The sequence below is a fragment of the Rhinolophus sinicus genome, linkage group LG02, assembly GCF_036562045.2.
Source record: "Rhinolophus sinicus isolate RSC01 linkage group LG02, ASM3656204v1, whole genome shotgun sequence".
Lineage (NCBI taxonomy): Eukaryota > Metazoa > Chordata > Mammalia > Chiroptera > Rhinolophidae > Rhinolophus > Rhinolophus sinicus.
The window spans coordinates 150960618-150973513 of record NC_133752.1 but is presented as its reverse complement, the minus strand read 5'-3'; the positions used below and the strand labels follow the sequence as shown (position 1 = coordinate 150973513).

General features: G+C 41.6%; 2 protein-coding genes across 7 annotated transcripts in view; both read right to left on the bottom strand.

The window, feature by feature from the left end:
- KANSL2 (KAT8 regulatory NSL complex subunit 2) overlaps positions 1-11143 on the bottom strand; it is a 27890-nt gene extending 16747 nt beyond the window's left edge. For 3 of the 5 annotated variants that reach the window (XR_012493995.1, XM_074325765.1, XM_074325766.1), the window contains exons 1-4: positions 11012-11143; positions 1811-2155; positions 992-1250; positions 33-211 (exon numbers count right to left, since the gene is read on the bottom strand). Coding sequence is in view for 4 of the 5 variants with exons in the window: in XM_074325765.1 (XP_074181866.1) it covers positions 33-211; positions 992-1250; positions 1811-2003 (631 nt within the window). In the remaining variant the exon portion in view is untranslated. The other 2 variants (XM_074325767.1, XM_074325768.1) reach the window with 2 other exon arrangements.
- The window catches only part of CCNT1 (cyclin T1), a 35699-nt gene continuing 29633 nt past the window's right edge, over positions 6831-12896 (bottom strand). The window contains exon 9 of one of the 2 annotated variants that reach the window (XM_019724690.2): positions 6831-12896. In XM_019724690.2, coding sequence (XP_019580249.1) covers positions 11493-12896 — 1404 coding nt within the window. In that variant the 3' untranslated portion in view covers positions 6831-11492. The other variant, XR_012493994.1, reaches the window with a different exon arrangement.

The window sequence follows — 12896 nt, the reverse complement described above, 5'->3', positions numbered from 1 at the left end:
TCCATTTTCATTCTAGGAGAGAAGATCCTTACCCAGAATTCGGCTGGCTTCACTGCGACTACTTTCTGGAGTCTGAGACCCCAGCTCTGTCTTAGCATATGAGCTCAGCTGGCACAAGAGTGTTTCACCCACAGGGCCTGGACCAGTCTTCTTCATTTGAGCATGAAGTGCCAGGGCGTTCCTACGGGCGTGTTCAGCACAGAAGGACACCCTAAGGAGACAAAATATTAACATTGTATACTCAGGTTCCTTCTTGAAAGAATTCAGTGCTTTCCATAGTCGCAGATCTTTAGATCATTTTTAGAAAATTAAAACAATCATTATTTTCATTTATACACTAAAAAGGCCAGTGAGGCAGAGTAATTTCACTGGCCCATGGTCAGCTCATTTGGTATTACTAAAGAGAAATGCAGGTAGCATAATCTAATACACTACCCATCAAACAAAACATTCCAACTATAAAAATGCTGACATCATTTCACAAGAAATCTGATACACTTTTGTCTTTCAAAACTGATTTTGGAAGGCAATTCTACATTTTACTTCGGTATCAATACACTGTAGTTAATAAGATGTGGAACACAATTTTAAAACCAAAAGGTGTATGCAGAATTATCTATCAAAATTATGCTTTTGCATGGATATCTTTGCTTACATAATGAAAGCTATGAAGCCTTTCCCAGAAAAATACACATAAGTACAATTTTGCATATTATTTAACAAGGTTCAGGCCCAGCCAAAAGAGTCATGGATCCCAGGATTAAGAATAACCCTTTATTTTACAGATAAATGAAAAGATCCAAAGATGAACTGAGTGGCCCAACTGGAAGTGGTCTTCCGGTCTCCACCTTTTCATTTGCCAAGGATACAGTCATAATCCCAATTTAACAAGCACATGAGCTAAAAACTCGGTAGCTATGCCCATACCCACATCATACTCCATCCAGCTCTCACTTTAAAAGTACAAACAAAATTATCTACATATATTTACCCATCTTTCTTCTCCGGCTTTGGGGCAGCACTGGGACATCTTTTCCCATTCTTCGTCGATATATAACTACATTGCTTGAAGGGTGCATTCTTATCTTCAAGGATATGTTTAATGCAAAATTCCTGCCCCTCCAGACGAGGTTGCGAGCATGGGCGATGAGTAAATGAACAAGCGAGGGGCTCCTGAGACCTGGGCACTGGGGTAATCCTCCCCCGATTGGTCGGCAAGACGTGGATCCGAATCCTGTTCATACCAAAACCTGCAGGATCACACAAAAGACCAAAAAAGCCCTTACCCTTCCCCAAAATTTATCCTCCACAATATGCAGGCAGACCGCGGGTAGTTTCTAAAAAACAGACAGAAGTAACGCTCCGTAACTACCCTCAGCCAGGTCTCCCCTGGCATTAGTGAATTTTCCTCCCCTCCACTTCTCCCTCCATGCCCGCCCCAACCCCGACCACCACCACCACGTTAAAAGTATCTCAGGGACTCGCAGAGCCGCAGCTCGAGCGGGAAGCGCCAGCGCCCGCCACACGCGGAGGCAGCAGCGCCGCAGGGCCCCGCCTCCGCCTCCCAGTACACCGCCTTTGTCCCGGCCCGCCTCAAAGCTTAGGGTTGAGCCCTGCCTGTCCTCGGCTACCCGTACAAGCGCCATTTTGTCCTAAGACTCCGGGCACCGGAGAATCTAAGTCTTGGGAGCCTATAGGAGAAAAGAAACTCTGATGCTAATCGAAGCAGAGGAGCAGCTCGGAAGGGGCAGAAGGGACAAAACAGCAGCCTAACTGCAAAAATGAAGAGCAAGCACAGCCGCCATCTTACCTTTGCGGCCCCTCCGCACCACTCTGGCCGCGTCACCCGCTTCTAACTCGGTCCCGCTCCTTTCCGGTCTCCCAACCGCCGATTGGCTACCGCGCCTACGGCGGTGTGCCACCATTGGCCGAGGCCAGCTACCTATAAGGTTGGGGAGGGCGGGATTATGAGAAATGTGAGGCTGGGGTAGGCGAGACGACATGTCTGTCAGCAACTCGAGTGAGGCGGAGCCAGCGCGGCCGGCGGGATCCCCTCGCGGCTGCTGCTGTATTTCCAACTCAGCGTCAGCGCGTCTGGTTTTCAGGCCTTTTTTGGGGTACTCTGTGGTCTTTGGCTGCTGCTACTTCAGCACCCCTACACAACCGGTAAAAAAAAAAAAAAGTCACACATCTGACTCTTACTGTTTATTTTATACAGGAAAAGGCCTTAGTTTTCTTTTGTGAACAATTCATTTACTGAAACATTTTCTGAGTATTTAAGTCTGGGAAATTATATATATAAACATTTAATTTTCAGAGCAACCCTAACAGGTGGAGGCTATTATCTCTATAACCACGTTAAGATAACTGAGGAACAGAATGGGCCCATATCTAGTATATGGAGAGACAGGCAAACTTGAACCCAGCCCTCATTTTGTATCCCTTTTTGCCTCTCATATAGTAAAAAGAGGATTGGACTGGAAATAAGGAAATACGAGTTGTGTTTTAGGCTATGATTCTCTAAAATTCTCTACAATTCCATGCTAAATAATGCAGGTATATAAAAATGGCAGACACAATCCCAATTTTATCCTTTAAGGATTTTTTTAAAGTTTAAAGTATCTCTTTTTTTCATTTCCACCAGTTCTCCTGTGGAAATGAACCAACACTTTCTCCCCATAACCCTCTGGATCTTTTTTGTGTCCCAAACTTACCAAGCACGCTTATCTGCTGTCAGTTTCATTTACATAAGAGATTTCTCCACTACCAATGAGGTAAGCATGATTCACAGTGGAGGTGAGCATAGAGAATCCACACACACTCAAGAACAGCACTCAGTTTAGGCACAAGGAATGATTAAAACAAAAACTGGAGGAGGGGGAAGACAGGTGAGATGCTGTTCCCAGAAATTAGGGTAGCCCTAGAAGGCCCTCTCCGAAAATTTATTCATTCAACAAATATTTATTGAGCACATACGTTAAGTGCCAGACACTGGGGATACAGAGAGAACAAGAAAGATAACCCTGCTCTTTTGGAGTAAACATTCTAGAACAGTTTGGGATTATGGATGCAATACAAACCTAATAGCAACTATGATTTACATACATAAGCAAATGGCAGACACAATCCCAATTTTATCCTTTAAGGATTTTTAAGGATTTAATAATTTACCCAATTAGCCTAGGGTAAAATTGGTCTCCTTATACAAAGAAGGCATTTGTTATAAATACCCCATAACTCAAAACTGTTTTATGAGGCAGTCACATTACAGAAAATCTGGGAATCAGAATCTGCAACCAATTATGGTAATATCAAAACTCCGTGCTCCTAACTCTGAAGGCTGCCGGTACGATTCCCACATGGGCCAGTGGGCTCTCGCACGATTCCCACATGGGCCAGTGGGCTCTCAACCACAAGGTTGCCAGTTCAATTCCTTGAGTCCCGTAAGGGATGGTGGGCAGCACCCCCTGCAACTAAGATTGAACAAGGAACCTTGAGCTGAGCTGCCTCCCGGGGGGCTCAGTTGGTTGGAGCGCATCCTCTCAACCACAAGGTTGCTGGTTCGACTCCCACAAGGGATGGTGGGCTGTGCCCCCTGCAGCTAGCAATGGCAACTGGACCTGGAGCTGAGCTGTGCCCTCCACAACTAAGACTGAAAGGACAACAACTTGAAGCTGAACAGCACCTTCCACAACTAAGATTGAAAGGACAACAACTTGACTTGGGGAAAAAAAAAAGTCCTGGAAGTACACACTGTTCCCCAATAAAGTCCTGTTCCCCTTCCACCCTCAAAAAAAAAGGAATATTAAAACTACTATAGGAAATAATGTAAAGAGGCATTAAGGACTAGATAGGGATGCAACAAAGACTTCCCAAGACTTTTTTAATTAGAGGGTCTACTGAAGATCTTAGTTGAAAACAAGATCCTCCTGCTAAGCCCAAAGGAGACAAAAAATTGCTATTTAGAACCACTTCCTTCTAAACTGGGGAGGAGGCAGATATTACTAGAGTCAAGATATTGGCAAATTCTTTGTGCTGTTTAACAAAGTAGATGGCTGTTTTTAATCCACTAAATGAACACTTTGCTAGTTACTGACAGTTTAAAGTGGACCAGAGGGTGTTTGCAAATAGAGGTTGGGAAAGGTGAATTCTTAAAAGAAAGGGAATTTTTTTAAATTTTGAGTTTTGGGGGCTAATCCTAGAGAAAGGTGAGAGACTGAGAATAATGCCACACTCCTGCTCCTTCTGCAGTCCTCCTCATCTCAGTATAACTCCATCCTTCCAGTTGGTCAGGCCAAACACTGGGAGTCATCCTTCACTTCTTTTTCTTCCAACCTTATAGCAGATCCTACTGGCTCCAACTTCGATATACCGTGTTTCCCCGAAATAAGACCTAGCCGGACAATCAGCTCTAATGCGTCTTTTGGAGCAAAAATTAATATTATATAAAACCGGGTCTTATAGGAAAATGAGACTGAGACCCGGTTTTATATATTAATTTTTGCTCCAAAAGACGCATTAGAGCTGATTGTCCGGCTAGGTCTTATTTTCGGGGAAACACGGTAGGTAACTTTTCATTACCTTCAGCGCCTCCAACCTGTTCCAAGCCACTCATCTCTCACCTTTATTATTGTGAGTCTCCTTACCCTTGACTCCTACAATCCATTTTCAACACAGAAGCCCAAATAAACATATTAAAACCTAGGCTAGATTATGTCACTCTTCTGCTCAAAAGTTTTCAATGGTGCTCCATTTCACTGTCTTTATAATGGTTTACAAGGCCTTAGTGTATCTAGACTTTTATTGCCCCGCTAACCACATATCCTACTACTCTCCCTCCTCACTAGCTACACGGGCCTTTTTCCTACGTTCTTACCTCAGAACCTTTGCGCTTGTTTCCCGGAATGATCCTGGAATGATCTTACCCCAACTATTCCCATGGCTTGCTCTCTCACCTTTTCAGGCCTTTGCTGAACTGTAATTTCATGAGGTCTTCCTCCTTAGCTGTCTTATTTCCAATTTCAACAATCCTACTTACCTGCACACACATACAAAATCCCTATCCCTCTTTCCCTGCTTTACATTCTCCAAAGTATTTATTATCTAACATACTGTTTTACTTGTCTCCGCTGCAACTAAATGTAAGTTCTACGAGGGCAGGATGCTTGTTTATGCCGTATTCCCATCAGTAATCAGTACATAGTATTTGGTACTATTTTCTAGTGCAGGAATAAATGAAAAGCAGGGCAGTGCCTGAAACTACTTTTTAGAATAGGTATATCTAGTGCAGCATGTTCTCTATTGATTTCCTTTTGTTCAGCATCGTTTTGCTATAATGTTGAGAAAACAGAATCGCTTCCTGGCTGTGGCCACTGTGTAGTTTGCATGTTCTCTCCAGGTTTGCGTGGGTTTCCTCCTGGAATACAGCTTCCTTCCACATCCTAAAGATGTGCAGTTAGGTGAATTGGCTTGTCTAAATTGTCCCAGTCTGAGTTGAGTGTGGGTGTATGAGATGCATCCTACAATAGAGAAGGGCATCCGTGGGTTGGAAAAGCAGGTTGGAAAATTGTTTTATTTTAAAATTAATCTTTCTTAAATGTATGCATAGGTCACAAGTATTTCAATGTTTAATACTAGAAGTGTTTGGGGTCCTTATTGTAAGTTTAATTTTTTTAAATCAGAAATATGCCATAGGAACTTACCTCTTCAATTAGCCTAGGGTAAAATTGGTCTTCTTATCTGTCATTTCGCTTAAAGTCAGTTTCCAAGAACCTACTGATGATGTTATTTAAGTTTCAAGTGTACAATTCTATAATACATCTTCTGTGTATTTCACTGTGTGTTCACCACCCAAAGTCGAATCTTCCGTCACCATATATTTGATGGAGTATTTGAGCATAAAAATTCTTTCCCTTTAAATGTGTAATTTACAAGATTGGCTTGTGTGCATAATTTTATTATGTCCGAGGAAAAGGGTGAGTATTCACTATTTTTCCAGGCACCAACAAGAATGCTATTCCTTTTTTCCTTCCCAATGCACTCCTAGTCTATACCAACATTTTGGATTTTTCAAAGAAACCAACTATACAATCATGAATCATGTTAACAGTGCTTGCTAGATAAGCAGTACATTTTGCTATCATCTGTTCAGCTATGTATTTTTTGTGTACCAGTTACTCTTCCAGATATCTACGCAACAATGTTCAATGAGGGTTCCTCCCCGCCCCCCAACTACATCATGCTTTACTCTATCAGGTTCAATGTGATGACCAAATCTTAGGTCTTTCCAATGGTCTCAATTCCCCCAGGATCTTGTGCAGTAAGAAAATACATACTACTATCAAAACTAAAACAAAACTATAATCATATCAATAAAATGACAGTTAAAAACTAATTTGGGGGGGCAAACAGGTGGCTCAGTTGATTAGAGCAGGAGCTCTGGGCAACAGGGCTGCCAGTTCGATTCCCACATGGGCCAGTGAGCTGCGCCCTCGCAACTAGAACAAATCAATGAGCTGCCACTCAACTCCCGGGTGGCCAGATGGCTCAGTTGGCTGGAGCGCGGGCTCTCAACCACAAGATTGCCAGTTCAACTCCCACAAGGGATGGCGGGCTGCGCCCCCTACAACTAACAACAGCAATTGGACCTGGACCTGAGCTGCACCCTCCACAACTAAGATTGAAAGGACAACAGCTTGACTTGGAAAAGTCCTGGAAGTACACACTGTTCCCCAATAAAGTCCTGTTCCCTTCCCCAAATAAAAAAATATATATATTTAAAAAAGAAAAAAACTAATTTGAAGTCTCAGTACACATAAACAACAATCAGATGAATGTTTTATAATTAACATTTATTGATGGGATGGATAAATACAGATTGAGAAACATACTTGACAGCAAGATATCAAACTGATAGCCAGACTATAAAATGTATACAACATCCTTTAAATTTTTTAAAAAATTTTTTGAATTTTTTACAAAGAGCCCTTACTGTAATGGTCACTTATATCCTATCATTCACATAACAGCAGTAGAGATACCAGGGGTGGCATCCAGAACTAAGATGCCCCAAGGAGGACAGAGGCAACAGCAGAATAATATGCTGAGAAAGGACTCTTAAGAGCAATACAAAGAAAACGGACAAAAGTATTAATATCACCACAAAACTGTACCTGAGTGACATAGATTGGTAAAGTGTTTTACTTTTTTTTTTTTCGTTCTTTGCTCTTTGGTCTGATAAAAAAAACGGAGAATTTTAGGTGTGTGGAGTAAGGTGAGGGAAAGGTCAGTTTCAAATCCAGAAACCTAGGTTAACACTCACGAAGTTAGGCTGCTGCGTGCTTTTCTTTGGGTGTTTAACCCAGCCAGCACCTCCATCTTGTAAGCAATTCCAATGTGATAAACCACTAATCGGTTAGGTCCTCAGCTTTCCACTGAAGACTTCCTGAACACCTGATGGAGACATACTTGCTCTGGCTACAATTAGCATGCTGTCAAGCATCCCTCTCCACACTTAACATGGCAACAGAAAACCCAAGAGTCTTTCTGTTCTTTTCATTCAACTATGAATACACACTCATAAAGGGGAAGAGCAGACACTGCTTTTTAAAAACATTATTTTTCTTTCCCTACCTTTTCCAATGCCAAGTTCATATTAAAAACATTAGAAACATTAAAATGGGTCTCTCACTAAAAAATAATTCTCATTCTAGACCATCCTGTCAGGCAGGATTACAGTACCATGCTTGTTTCAAACTCACATCCACAGAGGGATAAAAAGATAAAATTAAACTTGACAGTGTGATACCAGATGAACATTTCTTAAACCATCAGGAGCAAATACTGAGTTAAAAGCTGGGTGTTAACAAGCAGCAATACAAGAAACCTGGGGAGGTATCAAAGTCACTGAAAGCTTATTGGGACTGCAGAGGGCTTATTTCTCACCATGTGAAGGGTTGCATAGACTGCTTAAATTCTCCCAAACCCAAGAGAATAATAGTTGTATTCCAACTTCGAGATGTTCTAGAATCTCCAATTTCCTAGCATTAGTTTCAAAATAACTCATCAACAAAAGAATAATCCTTTAAAAAAAAAAGTGATCATTTCCCAAGTTCCCACAGTTCCTATGTTTCTGTGGGAAACACAGACGTTTAAAACCCAACCATACTGGGATAAGACCCTTCTAACTGCCTTTGTCCAGAAGCAAGGTAGAGGGGTGTGCATCTTCAATATGTGGAATTGGGTAGCAGAGGCTTAAGGAAATCCAGCATTAATGTCCCCATGATTTTATTTCTATATCCTAAGCCACTGTTGTTTCCAACTGGAGATTTAGAAATTTTGTATCAACACTGGTGAAGCCAATAATACAGAACTATGAAAAAGAATACATTAAAGCAAAACACTAAAATCACTGAGAAAAAAGAAGCAAGCTGAGGGTCTCATATGGAAACACACTGATTCATGAGTGAGAAGACTAAACTAATTCCTACATATTTTCTAAACCCAAAAAGCATAACTGATACTTCAGAAGACCAATTTAGCTTTAGACTAATGCTTCACTAGAGTTCAGCTAAGAGCAACACAAGTATCTGATTAAAAGCCCTAAGGACAATCCACAGGTTTTGTTTTTGCCAACAAGAGACTCAAGCAAAGTTTAGGAATGAGATTTACAGAACTCGAGGCTCCAGGCCTGCTTACCAACTTATCCTTGATACTCTAGGTTAGGAGAAGAAAGAGCCATGTTTACCTGACTAACTTTGGATGTATAAATCCCATTTCTCACCCTTTGAAGGTATGAGGGTAGAGAACACACAGCGTTTAGAAACCGCACAACCCTCTGAAGCCTAAGTTTACAGGAATCTGGACAACATGCATGTTAGTTGACGGGCACACCTGCTAACCCAAAGACAATGCGCAGCTTCATGCAGAGCAAATAAGGAGTTCATGACATATACACGGATCTAAAAGCAGACACTGTAGATACCTTAAAACAGTAGCACGAGGCATTAATATAAAAATTTCTCTAAATTGACCTATATCAGCAATGATCTACTAGGGCAAAGGCCAGAATACACAGTATAAAGCAGCCTTTAGGCTCTATAAACATTTTTTCCAGTTCACTCCTGACAAGTTCTAAGGAACTAACTAGACTGCTATGGAGAAAACTGCTAATTAGGCCAGTGGATATGTATGTCTGTGTGCTGAAAGAGTGCATGTAATTAGAAAATGTGACATGATGAGAAAAATTTAAAAGCTGGAAAAGATATTTTCATAATCAAAATCAGTGATCCTCAATTCCACAAAGATACAGATGCAAGCTAACTAACCTTCTGGGAAGATCAGGAAGGAAAGCCGACTCCACCAAACAAAATCTAAACAAATAGAAAGCCTGTATTTACCAAAGACACCACACACCTACCAATTATCTAGCACAATACAGAAACTATCAAGGAGAAAGAGGAAAATGTCATCTATAAAAGTGAGGTGACATTCCAAGTCAAAAATAATGCTAGCTTATAGGTCAGCAGCGAGCTCCTTTTGCATAGCCACAGCAGGTACTCTAGACAGTTCAAATAAGCAAAGATGCATATTTACCTTCAGTTAGGGTTTACTGTACAAATTCCTTCCTGTATTAAGTCAGTGCATCATCAGTGCCAACTGCTTCAGTGTTCTCCCCAACCTGTTCCTGGGAAGCAGCAGCACGTGTACAACCCCCGATTCCCTACGACCTCCAATGAAAAACATTTCAATTTGTCCATAAAGAATATTTGGTGTGAAGGAAGCTGCATTAAAAACAAGACAAATTCAAATTGCATCATTTTTTTTCATAGCAAAAAATGCCATGAAGACCAAAGAATATAATATTACATCAAATGATCTGTGGGGAGGTAGCATTTTCATTGACACAACTTGGCTTGAATTCTTCCAGCCCCTTAAAAGATTCTTTTCCTCGACAAAAACTTTCACTCCTAAAATCTGGGATAATTGAGTACCCTTAAGAACAGGACACCTGATCCATTTTTTTTAAAGGATTCTTAAGAAATCTCCGTAAAAAACCTCTGTCTAGTATCTAAAGCCACCAAATATGGACAATCTAAACATAACTTATCTGTGGGCTAGGCTTGCTCACCCTCATAGATGTCATACTCACAAGCTCCAATCTCAAGCCACAGGGGCTGCAAAAACTGAGGAGGCAGCTGTTTGACTTCAGACATACAGACAAAAAGCAAGTCTCACATTTATAATATAATTTAAAATACAATGACCTAAAAATGCCCAATCACAATTTCATTTTTTTCAGGATCCTCTAGCTCCATGGCTTCTCCCAGAACAATTCTCACATGGTCTGGGCTTTCATCGGCAGGATATATAGCACATACCCCTTTCCCATCAGAGACCCTGAGACTGCTCTCACTTGAACACTTTCCCAAAGCCCACCTTGAAAAAGACACATCCAATTCTGTAGGGCAGAAGCTAGCCTTGCTCTCCAACCCTTCTCCTCAACCCCACCTTTGTTCTGCATCAAAGGGGGGGAAAAGGAAGTTTTTATAATGGAGTCCAGAGTCAGGCTATTGGCTGCACTTGCCCAAACTAGAATTTAGAAGGCTACCACTCAATTACGCCATAAAGAAAGGGGAAAATACCATGTCAAGTGCATACCTCTTCCTTCCTTCATGTTCTAAAGGCCACACCATGTTCTCTCTAGTAGACTGTTGGGAAGTGAACGGTGAGGGACAAGGAGGGAAAGATACAACATGATTTTTAAACACACGCACTTAAAAACATACATACTCACACTTTCATACACACTTAAAGGTCTCAACACTTCAAGTGGCCAAAGCCTATCTCAGATCTCATGGCCAAAAGCCTACCCTCCCATCGCCCTATACATCCTCCCACCCTCCAATCCCACCCCCCAGGACTCATTGCTATGTATCTCATACACACAGCAAAATCCCTATCCCTTTCCCAATTATATATAAAAAAAAAAAAAACTAAACAGATAACTTACTTTCTTTAAATTATTTTTTTAAGTCTCTTAAAAGATTTTGACGTTTAAATACTTCCTCTCTTCTGATATATTAAACATTGAAAGGATCCACAACTGTTTGATAAAACAAACCCTCCATATTTCAGTCCTGGCAAGAAGAGGGAAGATATCAACTCTAATCAACCTAATGAGGAGGTGGAGAGGCCAAGAATAAAGAAAGTATTCTTCATCTTTCACAGCTTCATCACATTCTCACCTCTCTAATACCAGTAAAAACTATAATAAAATAGTTAAATTTCTGAGGCAGCAGATATAATAACCAAGGCCGTCTACCATCCTCCCACCTATGTCTCAATATTAATTTATTCCCTAGTCCAAGAAGGGAGACATATTTCATTAGGGAAGTAATTTTCTTAGTCCAGAATCAATCAGTAGTTTAAAAAAAAAAAAAAAACCAAAACGTGTTTTTAGAGAAGATTTTTCTCCTCTTCTTCTCTTTTTTTTACTTAGGAAGGGGCGGAAGTGGTGGAGGAGGTTCTGAAGGTAGAGGTGGTAGCCGGGGTTTGTCTGTATTGCCAGATCTGGAGGACATTCCACCAGCCCGTGGATTTAGATATTCACCATAAGAATGAACAAATTCAAATGCAGGAGGCTGAGTGGGTTGAACACCCTGGGCATTGAGAAGGGAGTGAAGCATATTCACAGTATCTTGATAGTCTATTGTCTGGGTTGTATTGTGACCATTGGCCCCAGCGGGGCCTTTATCCAGTTTCATATGAGGAACTCGAGATTTACAGCTGGGCTGTGAAAAATGAAGGCTACTTGTGTCTGAGCTATGCCCAGGCAACTGGGCCATTGAAGGAAGAGGAGGGAAGGAGAAATTTATGGAAGAGGATTTAGTACTCTTGGCAATCTTGGCTGGATGATCAAACATTGCCCCTCCAGTATCTTCAGGGGGACCCCTTTTACGAGTAGAACTGGAAGAGGAGAACGAACTAGTCAAGCTAAAAGCTTTGTGTGCTAAAGCGCTTGTCTGGCTACTCTGTTTTATATCACCTGGACGTTTGTTCCCAGTACCAGCTGGAAGCTGCGAGTGAGAATGCTTGTGTGAGTGGTGATTATGATGATGATGATGATTAGATGGGTGAGTCTTGTGCTTTTCTTTGTGCTCTCGACTTTTTGAGACACTGTCATCTATAGAATTGTGCTTGTCAGGTGCAGCATGGACTTTAATGCGCATTTTTATCTCGTCTGGTTTTGAAGAGGCAGCTTTATCTCCACTTGCCACTGGGATTCTCATTTTGAGAGCTGTTTTGTCAGGCTTTTCCAGAAAAGGCCGCTCTGGGTTTTCTGAACCCTCTATGGGCATTTTCAGAATGACGGAAGAATGGCTATCATGTTGAGACAGGAGATTCTGGGCAGCATATGCATACTGTGACTTCACATTGGCCTCCATGTTTTCTAGTTGTCTCTTCTGGGCAGCCAACTCTTCTGCATGCTTTGCACGGTACTCTTTAAGCGATACTTTAGCTGATGGCACACTCTTACTAGTCTGCTTCTGGGAAATAACTGCATTTGAACCATCCTGTTGCAAGAAATGATCAACTCCTGTAAGTGCTATATTCTCACTAGTCCGATGACCCTGAGAAGGTTCTCTTTTAAAAGGTTGGGAGGACAGCCAACGCTCGCCCTGTAACATCTCCACACTGCTCAAGTTGCTGGATGACTCTTCAGTAGCTGGAAGGGAATGCACTGCACTTGTGGTAGAAGAAGTTGACATGCTCATTAAACCTGCAATAGTTGTGTCTGAAGAGCTCTGGGAAATCATATTGAGGATTGTCTGCTCCGAAGTATTTGCATCTGCTCCCCGGTCACCTCCTTTTGTTTTCTGGGCAGCTTGGCATGC